This window comes from Syngnathoides biaculeatus, chromosome 14 (genome assembly GCF_019802595.1).
Source record: "Syngnathoides biaculeatus isolate LvHL_M chromosome 14, ASM1980259v1, whole genome shotgun sequence".
Classification (NCBI taxonomy): Eukaryota; Metazoa; Chordata; class Actinopteri; order Syngnathiformes; family Syngnathidae; genus Syngnathoides; species Syngnathoides biaculeatus.
The window spans coordinates 25,183,543-25,199,177 of NC_084653.1; the positions used below are offsets into that span (position 1 = coordinate 25,183,543).

At 44.5% G+C, this 15,635-nt stretch overlaps 2 protein-coding genes across 3 annotated transcripts; one reads left to right on the top strand and one right to left on the bottom strand.

Annotated features, from left to right (window-relative positions):
- The first annotated feature begins 2,816 nt into the window (after positions 1–2,816).
- lamp1b (lysosomal associated membrane protein 1b) lies at positions 2,817–7,989 on the top strand. The gene is made up of 6 exons (XM_061841755.1): positions 2,817–3,152; positions 4,473–4,630; positions 4,720–4,842; positions 4,929–4,995; positions 6,035–6,202; positions 6,288–7,989. The coding sequence occupies exons 1-6, from the start codon at positions 3,092–3,094 to the stop codon at positions 6,425–6,427; spliced, it is 717 nt and encodes a 238-aa protein (XP_061697739.1). The 5' UTR covers positions 2,817–3,091; the 3' UTR covers positions 6,428–7,989.
- A 1,043-nt stretch (positions 7,990–9,032) lies between these two features.
- Positions 9,033–14,528, bottom strand: dcun1d2a (DCN1, defective in cullin neddylation 1, domain containing 2a). 2 transcript variants are annotated; one of them, XM_061841752.1, is made up of 7 exons: positions 14,286–14,528; positions 13,157–13,373; positions 12,413–12,581; positions 12,183–12,313; positions 10,875–10,957; positions 10,668–10,764; positions 9,033–10,029 (listed from the first exon to the last, which is right to left on the bottom strand). In XM_061841752.1, the coding sequence occupies exons 1-7, from the start codon at positions 14,286–14,288 to the stop codon at positions 9,950–9,952; spliced, it is 780 nt and encodes a 259-aa protein (XP_061697736.1). In that variant the 5' UTR covers positions 14,289–14,528; the 3' UTR covers positions 9,033–9,949. The 2 variants fall into 2 exon arrangements, with proteins under 2 accessions (XP_061697736.1, XP_061697738.1); XM_061841754.1 differs by lacking the exon at positions 14,286–14,528 and adding an exon at positions 14,150–14,271.
- Positions 14,529–15,635: the final 1,107 nt, after the last annotated feature.

The following is a 15,635-nucleotide window of genomic DNA, read 5'->3' on the forward strand; positions in this document are numbered from 1 at the left end:
ATTAGAGAAAAAAAAAAAGCAAATGTGTGTGTGTGTTGTGTTTATCTTCTGAAAGGCATTGTGTAAAACTACTCACAGTGGACACTTGGGCTCATCTAAAGGAATGTCCCCACCACCCCTTTTTCTTTCTGACTCTGCCGTCTAATCTTTTTAACAGAACTCTTCATCTTTCGAGTTTATATCTAGGACTCAAACACTGAGGGACACGTCAGAAAAAATGAAAATACTAAAAAAAAAAAAAAAGCCCCTCCAGTAATGGTGGCAAAGAACTGAAAGACTGTAGGAGTTTTAAGTATGTGAATCAGAATACATTGTAGATTTTGATGCATTTGTCTGCTGTATTTTTTGTTTTTATACACATATACAAAATAATCTTTTACTGTAAGTGTACAGATTTTTTTGGTTTGTTTTTTTTGTTGTAAACCTCATTAAACAATTTTCAAGTGTTTTAACACGCGCTTTGCTTTTTGTGTTTGGAATGCAGCGTGCTGACAAGACTCACCAGGGACGAAAAGAGTGTAATTGATGGGTTATTTTTAATAATGTGCCTTTTTTTCTAAGGTTGTGCATGGTTCTAAAGCGGCATTTTTCTGAAAGAGACGTGAATAGTGACAGGACAACTGGCCTGGTCACAGTGCCCTTAGCAGTTCCTGGGCGAGAACATCGTCAAGCTGCAGGAACCTCCCTACTCACCTGAACTGGCTCCGTGTGAAACTTTTCCAGTTTTCAAGGCTCAAGGTGGTGGTCATCGAGGGAAGACGTGGATCACAATGTGACCGTGATGACATAACTGTGAAGGATTCCAGAAGGAATCCTCACAAGGGTGCTTGGAAGTATGCCACAAAAGATGAGGAAAGTGATGTTGGGGGTGGTGAGGGGAAGGAAGCATTGGGTCGCCAGTTGTCAGGGAGTCTCGGCTGGGCCCGGGTGCCGGTTCTGTCCTCGATTGAGTGTGTGGGGTCCTAAGCCTCGTTCTTGCAGGCGCAGCAATTATAGGACAGTTCTGTTAGTGTATTTGCATGCACAACAATGTGAATTCACTTGCATGTGTCTGTCACTGGGTGTACGACCACTCACTTATTGCAACAAATAACTCAGGTGTATGGGAATTGCTTATATGTGCTTACATATTGCTGCTTATGTATTATATTCTCATTCTACAGACTTCTATAATTCAATTAGTCCCACCACATTTCGGTTGTATAACCGGATGCATGATATTTGTCTTGCGTGCTTCTTTTGTCCTGTCCTTCCTTCCTTCCTTCACAGGCTACAGTCTCATACAAAATCCATAGTTCTTGGTTGTAGATATGTAAAGATGTACTTTTCTTATTTTGTTTACAGTTAGCGCGTTGTCTTTGTCGCTCTCCCGGCTTGAGAAATTCTGTTCTGTTCGACTGATCCTCGTCCATCTATCCATTTTCTTGGGCGCTTATCCTCACGAGGTCTCAAACACGCGGACACACACACACACACCGTTACAGAGTTCCAAGGCGATTATCAATGCGAACCTAAAAGAACATAAATGGCGCCATCTTCATTTTGTGATAAAATGAAACAAAAACCCATCTGTGTGAGTCCCAAAACTTTTGGGAGAACTGATGAGACAAAAGTTGAGCTTTTTGGAAGGTGAGTATCTTGTTACATCCATCCATTTTCTTAGCCGCTTATCCTCACGAGGGTCCACGGAGTGCGGGAGCCTATCCCAGCTCGTCAACAGGCAGGAGGCAGGGTACGCCCTGAACTGGTTGCCAGCCAATCGCACGGCACATCGAGAAACAGCCACTCTCACAATCACACCTAGGGGCAATTTAGAGTGTCTGATTATTGTTGCATGTTTTGGGGATGTGGGAGGAAACCCACGCAGTCACGGGGAGGACATGCAACTTCCACACAGGCAGGTTCCGGGATTGAATTTGGGACCTCAGAACTGTGAGGCCGTTTTCAAGCTGCTCCAGCGTGCCGCCCCGATCCTCAATAAACTTCAATTAACATACTATGAAATCACAGAGGAAAATCAAAAACTAAAATAAAAGTTGGGAAACAATCGCCTGAAGGTGCGGGGGGGGGGGGGGGTATCACCAAGAGCTGTGGGATATTTGTATTCTTCATAAAACTACTATTTTCTGTCCACTTTCATCTTGTCCTGTTGGTCAATAAGGAGACTGTGATATTTCCTCAAGATGATTTCACAAATGTGCAAGGGAGGAATGGCTTTTTATAAGCATAAAAAAAGTGATAGTCGACATTAAACTCAAAATAAGGATGGACAGGTTTCCAATTACGCCATCTTGTGTGTCATAGAGGTCAGAGGACACAAGTGAAAGGTGAAGCGTGAAGTTTTTTTTCTATCTTTAATTCATCCGATTGGTTACGGTTAGGACTGTGGTGACGTCATTTGAAACCTAGCCATAGAAAAATTATCTACACTCGTCTATGTTTCAAGGTATTTTTTTTACTTGAAAAGGGAGACAACTTTGCTTTTCAAACGTCACTGCCATTTTTTTTATTATTAACGTCATGCGTTTAAATTTACAAAGCCCCTAAAGGGACATAGAAAACAAATATTCTCATTTAAATGAGATTTTTTTCTTTTCCCCCCCATTTCCCTTCTTTATAATAATGAATGAAGTAGGCCACACATTTATTGCTTTTAATCATGTAGAGCGCATTGATTTCGTTGTGTATGAATATGATGCATATGCACCGCGTACGTAAGTACATATCGCTTTGCGTTGCAAATTTGTTTCGCCCAATCAGAAGCCGCCGCTTCTCGTCACGTGACATGCGAGGCGTTTCATAAGCGGGGGGGTCACATGATCGTCCACTCAGCACCGAACTCCTGGGCGAGAAACAACAACAACCGCACCAGCAGCAGTGCAAACTTTAACGCAACAACTTTATTCTCTTAACTCGCCTTTCAGCAAGGAGGGCATCGTTTTGGTGTCTTTCAGTCAGCGTCGAGGGCTTTTGTTTTAATCTGCGTTCTTTTGCTCGTCATTTTAGCATCCGGACAGCTAGCTTACTTGCTCTGTTGTTATTCAGTTGATTTTTCGAGCCCAATCTGACCGGCAGTGACTGAGAGACAAACATGGCGACCACCGGCGGTGTCCACAAACGGTGTCTGACTTTTACCCTGCATCTTATTTTGGGTATGTATGCAATAGCTTTTTTTTTTTTTTCCCCTGTTTATTTTCACCTCCCATGAGGTCACCCAAACTGTTGTTTCTGTCGACGTCACGCAAGTACGGAAAGTCACAAACGTAACCCACGTGACTGACAAGTTGTTAAAATATTGTCTTGGATGTGCGCTAAACATTTTTGTCAAAAAAATGAAACTCTTTCTAGTAATTGGTTTTACCAAAAAAAAATGGAACTTTGCACGAAGTGTGAGCATAGTGATGTTGGCGTTCACGCTGTACGCCGTTGTTAGCATAACCTTCATAGCCACGAAACAATTTCAATTATAGTCTTGTAATTTGTTTTTTTTTTTTTTAAGGACTGACGAGGTGCGTGTGTGTGCGTGCGTGCAGCAACAAAACATCAAATTTTGGTGTCTTTTTCTTTCGGCTTGTCCCGTTAGGGGTCGCCACAGCGTGTCATCTTTTTCCATATAAGCCTGTTTTGTGTATCTTCCCCTCATTTTTTTTCTATTTTTATTCTCAATTTAAGTTTTGTCTATATAGTCAAATATGAAAAACCTCACCTGTTTCTTGTCAGTCAGATCACTAAATTTAATTTATTAAATCCCACATCAAGACAACTTTATTTTTCCTCGAGCTTAATAGTTAACATACGCAAAAAGTACTACTTCGTTTGGGAAGCCCAAATGATGTCACGGAAGGTCCTGATAGGTTAAGTGACAGCATGTGAGTTAATTGGTGGCACACCTGAGGAAGGAGTCAAGGCCACACCTTAAACGCTTGTGCTTCCTTGTTTGAAATCAGAGACTTGTGGAGCTCCACAAGTCTGTCTAATCCTTGGGTGCAATTTCCAGATTACCACGTTCATCTGTCCAATAAAATGCAAGTGTAAATAACAGCCCAGCCATCACAGAATGGAAATGTCACTGTCCCAGAGATAAATGTGAGGATTAATCGGAAAACAAAAGCTAAAGACCTTGTGACGATGCCGGATGAAGCTCGTAGCAAAGTCTTGTTACCCAGAATGAAACGAGTCCTGCATCAACATGGGCTGAGAGGCCACTCGCAGAGAATGAAGCCGTTACTCCGAAACAAATGTAAAAAGGCCAGATTCCAGTTTGCCAAAAGACACCAAAGACTAAGATCTTAACTTTTGGAGACGTGTCCTGTGGTCTGATGAAACTAAAGTGGAGCTGTTTGGCCACAATGACCAACGTTAGACCTGAGAACACCGTCCCAACTGTGAAAGATGGAGGTGGTAACATCGTGTCGTGAGGCAGTTTCATTTTTGTAATCCCAATTCTGCATGTTTGGTGTTTTTGGTTGAAGCCGCTGTGGCCGTGCACCAGAGTTTGGCCACCGCGTCGCCGCCCGGCAGACCGGAGAGGGGGCGCTACCAGGTGACTGGCACAAACGGCAGCGTGTGCTTGCTGGCGCACATGGGCCTCCAACTCAACATCAGTTTCGCCTCAGTCTCCTTGAACAAGGTCTTGCACCCAAATGCACCTTTAAAAAAAAAAAAAAAAAATCAATTTGTCTTACAGTATTTGTCCGTCTCTTATCTTTGCGTGCGCAGACCGTGCAGGACGTCGTCAATCTCGAGCCCAATGCCACGAAGCCCTCCGGGTCATGTGACGCAGAAAGCGCCACGCTGCGCCTCTCGGCCGATAAAACCAACCTGACCTTTTTCTTCACGCTGGTAAATTGTTCACGCCTGCGTGTGTTTTTTTTCGTGTGCTTCGCGAAATGGCCACAAGGTGGCAGTAAATGTGTGCGTGTCTCCAGAACACGACATCGAACAAGTACCACGTGAGTGCAATTTCCCTGTCGGCGTCCTGGCCAGACATGAAAGGTGAGTCTCCGGGGCAGAACATTAGGTACACTCGTGTAGTCTAATAAAATGTATGTAATGCAGAGCGCACTAAAAGAAATGAGAGCACGTCGGAAACTTCCTGTATGACGCGATACATTCATACAAATACAAGTGGGCAGGGATGTATTTACAGTGTGGCGTCTGCAAATTCACATCATTGCGGGCTTTTTGGGGGGAGCAATTCATCCTAGTTGCAGAAACCCTTATTTGCGGATTTTTACCTGATTACCCCCCCCCACTTTTTTTTTTTTTTTTTAAATTTATTTTCAGGGCGAATTTCCACAATTCCACTTGTCTGCAAATAGTAAGGACTTGTCATAAAATACAGCAGAATTAATCAGAACTTATTAAAAAAAACAATTAATGAAAATGTTTAAAAATGGCAAGGTAATCAAAATTTTCGGGTACATGATTCCTGTTTTTTTTTTTTTTATTTATAAAATTAAGAGCTAATTTCTACCAATGAATTTAATGACAAAACATACAGTAATTATTACCTCACCGTCACAAGGTCGCATCAAAATTTAATTGGTACTGCTTTTTGCAAAATGCCAAATTATAATTTAATAAATTTTGCGCTATTGCATTGAATAAGAGCCTGGAAGAGATGAATGGCATTTCAGTTCCATCTATTTTCTTCGCCGCTTATCCTCACAAGGCTCGCAGAGAGTGCTGGAGCCTATCCTTGCTGTCGACGGGCAGGAGGCGGGGCACACCCCGGACTGGTCGCCAGCCAATCGCAGGGCACATCGAGACAGACAGCCGCACTCACAATCACACCTACGGGCAATTTAGAGTATCCAATTAATGTTGCGTGTTTTTTGGGATGTGGGAGGAAAGCCCGGAGAAAACGGGCGGGTTCGGAATTGAACCCAGGACCTCAGAACTGTGAGGCCAACGCTATAGTGGCTTCCACCGTGCTGCCTGGAATTTCAGTTTGAGTGACAAAAGTCCCGATGTCGTGGTAAAACCGTCCCCCGTGGGGTTTTTTTTTTTTTTTTTTTTTTTTTTTTTTTAGAACCCTTCTCTGCACGTAACGGCAGCCTGGACTACCTCCGGGGAACCCTGGGCTACTCCTACATGTGCCGCGAAGAGCAGACTCTGGACGTGGTCCGGGCCTTGTCCATCAACACTTTCCAGTTGCAGGTTCAGCCCTTCGGCCTCACCCGCAACCAGTTCGGCACGGGTAAACCATCTCGAACAAGTACCCTGTGCCGCCCCGAAAAAAAAGTGTTTTTGCAATCCTCCCCTTTTTTGCGCTCTCCTTTTAGCCGAGGAGTGCCAGCTGGACCAAGACAACATGCTGATCGCCATCGTGGTCGGGGCGGCCCTGGCCGGTCTGGTGCTCATCGTGCTGGTGGCCTACCTCATCGGCAGGAGGAGGAGCCACGCCGGCTACCAGACCATCTGAGGTGGTCCCCGGCTCCCCCCCCCCCCACCCCTGGCCGCCATTAACAAAAGTTTAACCCTCCACACGTGTGCTCCTCACTCCCTTAGCACTCGGTGATATGATTTCTGAACTGATGATGATGACGATGATGATAATAATACAAGGGATGTTGTGAGGAAATATCTGGGTAAGCAAAAGAATCATTATTTTTGTGGTATTTATGAGTTTCTAAAGGGAATTGTGGAGTTTCAGGGTGTTTGTTCCTTTTTTGTTTTGTTTTTTTGGGAGAAGGGGGTTGGATGGCAGTTTATAGTGACTTTTTTTTTTTTTTTTTAATTTAAGAAACTGCTGTTCATTGCCGTTACTACACTTTTGAGTTTCACATTTTGTTCCGTTAGCTAACATCGTCTGCTACATACTAAAATGTCGGCGTCTTGGTTGTAAAGTCTCAGGAATGACCCCTGGAGTGTTGTTACATTAGCGTGGTGGACGGGCAGTTGCGGTTATCGAAAAAAAAAAATACATGAATTGAGGAACTTCAAACAGTTGTCAAAAGGTAGCTCAGCAGCTTAAAAAAAATGACTACCTTATTTGAGCATTAATCCTGGTTTACGTCTGATCAATTGAACATAAACTTTCCACATTTATAGATTACCTGTAAATACAATTTACCCCCCCCCCCATGCCAATCACTTATGTGTAGTGCCTCAAGGCTCCCTTCTAGGTCCCTTTTGGTAAACTTTTGAACCTCCAACCCACATTTAGCTTATTCTAAACGCATTTTGAAGATTCTTAAGTTGGCCAGAAAACAAAAGGGGACCTTGATGGGAGCCTTGACACAAGTCTGTGGTCGTTTGTCAAAATGTGGTTAATCTATAATTGGAATATAATAATCTAGCATAGCGCTGGTTTTGTGATTAACTTCGTTTGGTGGTCTGTGCAGGCACAAGCCAGGAGACGTGCTTAAAAATTGAAAATTCGTCAAATGCCGATCCCTTTGTCTGACGTGCCTCGAGGGTTCCCACTGTGGCCTTAGTTTTTGTGTTATCGTCTTAATATCATGCTAAGGTTACCATAGTGTGGATATGGGCTCGATTTAACCGAATGCTAATATCCCCCATGAAGTAAATTTTGTTAATCCTTTAGGTTTAATTTATTTTTGGCGTGCCTCAAGGCTCCCCTCTGGGTCTAATTTTGTTTTTGGTGATCTTTTTAACACTCGTTTGGCAGCCCCAGACCGTTTATCCGAGCATTAAAGCTCTCATCTGTCAAGGGAATTTAGTCAAATGCTCACAATCGTGGGAGATCAGCATGTCGTCGTAGTATTTTTGTTCCAAACCACTTTGTGCTGTACTTGTGTACAAACATTTTGTCCCAAATAGTAAAGTGCCAGTGCCTTCCCTGCTGCAACATTAATACAAAGGTACGTGCTTTGTTTTTCCTTTGTCTCACATTTTCTTGTACAGAGCTTTATGTAAAACAGGCATTGTTGTTCATACTTTCTAGTGCAGATGACTTGTTTCCTCGTGTGGATTCCTGTTTTAACTCTTTCTAAAAGGTCAATAAAAGTGATTTGAAAGTTGTCTTTTGTTTTGTCCTCTCTGAATCTTAAAATGTCTTCATGATTGTGTCCATTTTATGAAGAGATCCAGCTGCTGCAAAACCGCCCCCCACATGATTCTGACTGACCTGAAACCTGGTCTGATTTTTGACTTCAGAGACGACAAATGAAGTGAGTTTGCGCATTTGCAGTGTATTCAAACTTTGGTTTCAACTGTATGCTTAGCTTGCAATAATCAACTACTGCAGTGATTATTTTTAGTTGAAAAATTAATCAAGCTTTTTTTTTTTTTTTTGTTTAAAAATAGGCTTTTATCATTTCAGCGGCTGGTGTAGGTAGTGGGGAAAAAAATAGCTCCCTCTGCTGGGGTGTAATTTTAATTTTTGGCACCCCTGTTTGGAAGAACACTGCATGAAATATTTGGGAATAAACTTTTGTTTTGACGAAGCCTACAGGACTATCCATTTTCTTAGCTGCTTAGCCTAAAAAAATGCATTTTACCAGTGGAGGGGGCAACTACTTGTGTACTTGGCAAATGTATATTTGATTGTAAAAAGATTCAGTAGTAAAGTCGTAAGCTTCAGCCCTAAAAATTTGAAAATTAAAAAAAAAAAAAAAAACCCTGAACAAAACCATCAGATACCCATCAATCCATTTTCTTAGCCGCATATCCTCACAAGGGTCTCGGGGAGTGCTGGAGACTATCCCAGCTGTTAATGCGCAGGAGGCGGGGCACACCCTTAACTGGTCACCAGCCAATCGCAGGGCACATTGAGACAAACAGCCACACTCACAATCACACCTATGGGCAATTTAGTGTCCAATTAATGTTGCATGATTTTGGGATGTGGGAGGAAACCGGAGTGCCTACAAGGGGGGGGGGTGTTCGGAACTGTGAGGCCAATGCCCTACAGCTGCTCCACCGTACCACCACTACTTGAGTAATGTGGTGTCATTTGGGTCATTGCAGCGGTACTTCCGAGTACTAAATATTTTTATGTCGTGCAATTTGACAATCACTGATAGAGGAGCTAAATCCACGTATTATGGTCAAACTCATGCCTTTATTTGAAATGGAACATCGTACCGTACCCACAGGAATACTGGAAGTGGCAATTTGTCTGGAGCTGTAACAACATTGAACAGAAACTAATTGTATTATTATTAATGTTGATCAATATTATCGTTCGTTTTGTTTTATTAGCTTTGGAATTGTTGCCTAAAAAGTGAAAAACACCTCCCCAGGTCCAGATGGACGTTCCACAATGCGGGGGGAAATTAACATTTGATTGGTTTTGTCATTTTCTTTGCCGCTTATCCTCACGAGGGTCGCGGCGGAGCCTATCCCAGCGTATTAGTTGAGACAGCCGAGTAGTCCACTCCATTTTTCCTCAATACATTCAGAACATGATTATCAATTCCTAAAGCCATTCCGAGCGGCGACGTCAAAACGTTCCTCGGCGAAAGGAAACCGTAAAGAGTCGTCGCGACGCGGCGATTTAAGACGACGTTCCGCGGTTAGAACCAAAACGGAGAAGATACGATCACAGCCCAAAGGCGACGCGCTACGCTGACTTGACACATCGTATCAAACTCACGAGACATCTTTAAAGTGTACATAAAAGAATGATTTATAAACGGGATCATATTTATATTATTCTTCATACAGTTCTCTTTTTTTTTTTTTTTGTAAATAGATACAGTATGTACGGTCAAGTCGTGGTGCTGGTGACTCGAGCACTCCTTTGTCCTTTCTTTTCCTTTCCCGTGTCCCACCCGGAGCGGAGAACGCCCGCGGGGGTTTCCGAGGGTCCGGCGGGAGGAGCCCGGCCGGGATCGATCCGGCGGCTTCCCTCGTCCGTCCTCAAAAGTGCTGCTGTTGGCCACCGATTTAAAAAATAAAATAAAAATACTCCTTCCGAAAAAAAATTCCATGAAGTCTCTGTACAAGAAAAATTCTTCTCAGTTTTTGAGGTTTTCTTTTAGAGAGTTTTACGTTTCGTTCCCGTGACGATGGGTCGGGCGAATTCCACAAAGTCGTCTATAAGCACTGGCCACGCCCCTAGAGAGGAAGGAAAAAAACATATATTAAAATATTGCACCGTTTGTTCATTTAAAAATAATATTCTTCAGTAAAATACAATAATTATAACCCGAAAGATATATATACCTTTTTAGTATGAAATCATATTAAATAGACTTTGCCCCGATTTTATCGACCCGATCAGATCTGCCGATAATCTTCAGTTTTTAGCTGATCGGTTTCAACGTCATAATTCGCCGATCTGATAAATGACGTCACCGATCATCCCCCGGCAAAAACGTTTACTCCGCGTCGACGACGTGCATCCTTTATCCGAGTTCCAAAACTGGTTTATTTTTATCGCGTAGCATCGATAAGAGTTTTTACACTCGCTGATTGGTAATCGGCCGCGAAAACCCCAATCGTTTAAATCACTGGTGTCAAACCCAAGGCCCGGGGGCCACATCTGGCCCTCCGTGTGATTTTATGTGGCAAATCACGTGTACCAACTTCCGTGATTTTTTTGTCATATCATAAATGATAACGTTGAGCTATTACAAGCATTTTTGTGTTACCAAACCCGGAACGTCAGAACTGTGAGGCTAACGATTTCCAAGTGCTCCACCGTGCGGCCTAAATATTGTATTTAATATTATACGTATTAATGCAGGTCTTACCCTCCTCGTCGTAGTTGGACAAATCATCGGCTATCATGTTGCCAAAGTCCAGCAGCAGGTTCCACGTGTCTTTCGGGATGGAGCGTTTATGGTGTTCCTGAAACGACCGATTATAAAAAAAAAAAAAACGTTAACTTTTGATGGCCGCCGTCAAAGGTTCCTTTCATTGTGCATGAAGAAATGCTGCTCCTGGAGTTTCTGACTCACCAAAAGAAATCTATTCCAAAGGTCAAGAAACTTAAATCTTCCTAACAGAACCAAGTTCCAGTAAGCTACGGCCATCTCCAAGTCTGCGTTGACAAAAAAAAAAAAAAAACAACAAAAACAAAACAAAAAAACAAACGAAAAAAAAAAAACGACAACTGTTCACACAAGTCATCTGGTTTTTGCTGAATTAGAATGAGTAAAAAATTATCTTTCACAATTTATTTGACTCTTTTAAATGTAAATTAGTTTTGTCAAGATTTTCCCTACACCCCCCCAAAAAAACTCCCCCCCCCCCCCCCCCCCCAGTTACTTCATTCACAAACAAGCAACTTCTCGGTCATCATTTCATGATTTTTTTTTTCCTCCCAAAATGAAGTTCACGCTCGTGATATTTCAAATGACACCTTTTAACAATCAATTCATTTTTTGCACATTTTATTCTCACAATGCTGCGACCCCGCCCCACCCCCGCCATCACAAAACAGATGGAAGAATCTCCAATGTGATAAACGAACTTCTATTTGTAAGATCGTTAAATTCAAACTCGCTTTTACAGAAAACATTTAATATTATTTTGATAAAAGTCACATTTTCCACGAAATACACCAAACATCACAAATCGTACACCATGACTGTGGCTTCCTATGACTTTTTGCCACTGTCTGACTGACCCCTAAAACTGACTGCACTCTCGTAAAAATGATAATTAACATGAAATTACTGTAATTCGCGGCGCTAGCGTTAAAGTCTTTCTGAGTACCGAGGCTTATAACCAGGTGCGCTAACGCTAGCGCAGCATCGCCGCATAAACCGCAGGGTTGAAAGCGTGTCACGGGTTGTAGGCCGGAAATTACGGTAAACCTTTATTGTTCTTACGTAATGACAATGCATCCATCCATTTCCTTTGCCGCTTATCCTCACGAGGGCCGCGGGGAGTGCCGGAGCCTATCCCAGCTGTCAATGGGCTGAACTGGTCGCCAGCCAATCGCAGGGCACGTGGAGACAAACACCCGCACTCACAATCGCACCTACGGTCAATTTAGAGTGTCCAATTAATGTTGCATGTCTTTGGGATGTGGGAGGAAACCCACGCAGCCACGGGGAGGACAGGCGGGTCCGGGATCGAACCCGGGACCTCAGAACTGCGAGGCCAACGCTTTTCCAGCTGCCCCGTAATGACTATTTGTTTAATAACGATTCTCATAAACGTGCGTTTTGTCAAATGGCAACTTTTTTTTCCCCCTCCCTTCGTTAGCTTTTACCAAGCCGGTTTTCGAGTAATGTTGTGTAAAAAATAAACTTACTTACCTAAACCCTTCTGTCCGGGATTTTTGGCAAAGTTAAAGGTGAACTGGTAGAAGTCCTTAAACTTGCCGCCGTCTTTCAGTTCTTGCTCCAGTCTGGGCAAAATCGCTTTCAGCTTGTCGGGGCTGTCGCACCTGCGAAGCGGGACGGGCCGCAAACGGATCCGTTTCAAGGCGGCAGACCAATCCGACACCCGAGGAGAGCGCGCCGACCTCGGCGTGGACCCGCCTTACCCCAGCTCCGTCATGCCGTCCAGGAACTCCTTCTTGGAGAACTCGCACTGAGTGGCGGCGCGGAACTTCCACGCCACCACCAGCACGCTGATGCTGGCCGGATCCAGCAGCAGGTCGTCGCAGAACTGCTGGATGCCCTCGATGCCGATCTTGTTCTCATCCTGGGGATCTGTCGGAAGAAATCCACCGGTGAGCCTGAGCCCAGAATCCAACCCAAGACCCACCTTGACTAATAACGAGCCAGTGCCGACCGCTAGAACCGCTCGACCCAGAAAATGCTTTGCGGTGTAGCTCCCGATTGACACTTTTAACTCCTCCCAGCTCATCAGTACACCACTAATACGATTCGTTCTTTGCAGAGGATAAAAAAATATATGACATTGAGATCTGATGTATTGTCTGTCTTTCGCCAGTTATTATTGTCTGACGTATACAAAATGTCATTTGTTTGATGATTATTAAGACAGCAAACTTCAACCGGAAGTGGTAAAAGCCTTTTTTTAAAGCAATCTTTTTTTTATAATACAAATACTTGCAGTAGTGCCTCCTGTTCCCCGAAACTTGGAACTATTTCTCATTTACCTTCGTAGCGTATTGAAAATTTGAAAAGACGATGACAAACCGTAAATCGTTGGGCCGGTTGTGATTCTATGCGGAAGACGGTGTCGGATCGGTGGCACGTCGGTAAACAAAACTGCACTCGCCGGTTTGAGTTCGGCAGTCGAGTAAATCAACCCCCCGTACCTTTGTAGCGGTTGAAGAGCTGCTCCAGCTTCTTGCGGTCCACGGACGTCTTCATGGAGTCCTTGCAGTAAAGGTCCGGGTTCTGGAAGTAGTTGTCGGTGGCCACCTCCAGCTTCCAGTCATTCTGCGTCAGGCAGTAAACGGCCGTCTTCTCGCCCGCCTGCGTGAACGACATGAACTGCCGGACCTTGTCCCGCTGCGACGACTTCAGCTTGTGCTGCGCGGGCCACAGGGAGAACGGGAGGTGAGCGGCGAGCGCACCCGACAGCGCCCACGCCGAGCAAAGACAGAACAGCGCGCAGAGCAGGACTAGCGCGCACAGCACCGCGTCCATCCACGGGCGTTCAAAGATGCATGGAGACCGAGACTTAGACTTGGGCGACGCTTCGCATAGTCCCAAAGTAGGGATGGCCTCACATGACTAATGTAATGGCAGCCACTTTAAAGTATGTGTGTGTTGAGGGGGGGTGTTAATAACAGCCCCCCCTGACTGATGTAACGGGAGACACTCTTGAGGATTTCTCGGTAGGCTATTTTGTTTTTAGAACTGCTCTCAGGCCCACGAGCCCAAGGTTGCCCACTTGTGCGCCACAGCTTTTAATATGACGCCCATCGCGCTTTATATTCCTCAAGTGATATTACACTGTCATAAGCACTGTTACGTTATGGCGAGCTCTGTTATAGAGATGATATGACAAAAGACGCAGGGAGCCGGGAAACACCGCAGATGCGCCGGCGAACGAGCGGCTAGCCGCATCCGCCGCCGCCGCCGTGTCAGCCGCGATGTGTTGTTAAGCGTTGATAACACGCGTGGGGGTCGTGTCAGTGAGTTTGCGCGTGGGTGCGGGGGAGGTCGGGGTTCGGATTGTACGGTGGCCGAGGCCGGTTGAGCGCACTTGTCAGGAAAACAAGTGGGGTGGACGTTGCGGCTAGCTTCCTAGCTAGCCGCAGTTGCCTCCCCCCCACCCCCTCCTTCCAAAATTATCAGCTGACCTTCCGTCGGGGAACAGCGAGCGAGTGGACACTCGTCGGTCGACGTGGGCTTTGGAACGTTCGAGCACAAGCGGACGCGTCGGGGGACGAGCGGAGCCGGGGGTCGCGCTTGTCGTGTTTTGTTTTGGTCACCTACCATTTTCACGCCCGCCGAGTTCAGCGCTTGGACAGACGCTCATTGTGCGCATGCGCGGAAGTCCGCCCCGCACAAGGCGCAACGTTATGAATTTTGTTTTCGAACTTGACAGCGCTTTGGCATTGGATTCATTTGGTGTCACTCATCAACATTTGAATTTCAGTGTGAAACACCGAAATTAAGCTAAATTTTTTTTTTTTCAAATCAAAATGTGAATATGAGACCAAAAGGTCAGAATTTTTCCTTTTATTTTGTAAACAAGTTAGCCTTCTGTTTGAAGTCATCCACTTTTCAAGTGGGCAAAAGAACCGGAAACATTTTATATTTGGTGTGATTATCCTGACTTGCAATAATAGCATTATGACTTCACCAAATTGTTGCATTGTTGCCTTTCAGTTTGTGTTTCTAGAGATTTCGCCCATCAGTCTCTTGTTTTTAGGGTAAAATGCATGCTCTATTGGGTTAAGGTCCTGCGAACAAGACCTTCCACTTATGGTGTCACTCAAACATTTGAATTTCAGTGTGAAACACCGAAATTAAGATAAATTCCGGGTGAATATGAGACAAAGTTCAGAATGTTAGCTTTTATTTTGTAAAGAACTCAGGACCGAGCGCCTTCTGTTTGAAGTCACCCACTTTTCAAGTGGGCAAAAGAAGCGGAAACATTTCACATTTGGTGGCATAACCCTTACTTGCAATAACTGCATTATGACTTCACCAGTTTCCATGTTCTCCCTGTGCCTGTGTGGGTTTCCTCCGGGTGGGCACTCCGGTTTCCTCCCACATCCCAAAAACGTGCAACATTAATTGGACACTCTAAATTGCCCCTAGGTGAGATTGTGAGTGGGGCTGATTGTCTCAATGTGCCCTGCAATTGGCTGGCAACCAGTTCAGGGTGTACCCCGCCTCCTGCGCGTTGACAGCTGGGATAGGCTCCAGCACGCCCCGCGACCCTCGTGAGGATAAGCGGCAAAGAAAATGGATGGATGGATGACTTCACCAAATTGTTGCATTGTTGCCTCTTAGTTTATGTTTTTTTTTCCTGGGGACTTCTCCCATTAATCTGTTTTGAGGGTAAAATGCATGCTCTATTGGGTTAAGGTCCTGCGAACAAGACCTTCTACTTTTGTCGCATGATAAAGCTTATCCCGATTAGTTTGGGTGCATTGTTTAAGCGGTAAATTGGCAGACAAAATTATTTTGTAAAGTGCAGAATCTATTCAAGTGACATCATCAATAAAGACTACAGAATTGAACCCATTCCTGGAGCAGCCATGCAAGCCCAAACCATGACGTTACCTCCACCAGGCTTCACAGATCAGGTGTGTTTTGGATGATTGGATGTATCAT

Coding starts and splice junctions, on each gene's coding strand:
- lamp1b (XM_061841755.1), top strand. CDS start 3,092: ATGGCGACCACCGGCGGTGTCCACAAACGGTGTCTGACTTTTACCCTG. Junction 3,153..4,472: donor TACCCTGCATCTTATTTTGG/GTATGTATGCAA, acceptor TTTTGGTTGAAG/CCGCTGTGGCCGTGCACCAG. Junction 4,996..6,034: donor GTCCTGGCCAGACATGAAAG/GTGAGTCTCCGG, acceptor TTTTTTTTTTAG/AACCCTTCTCTGCACGTAAC.
- dcun1d2a (XM_061841752.1), bottom strand. Junction 12,582..13,156: donor GCTCTTCAACCGCTACAAAG/GTACGGGGGGTT, acceptor TTCTTCCGACAG/ATCCCCAGGATGAGAACAAG. Junction 10,030..10,667: donor GTCCAACTACGACGAGGAGG/GTAAGACCTGCA, acceptor CTTCCTCTCTAG/GGGCGTGGCCAGTGCTTATA.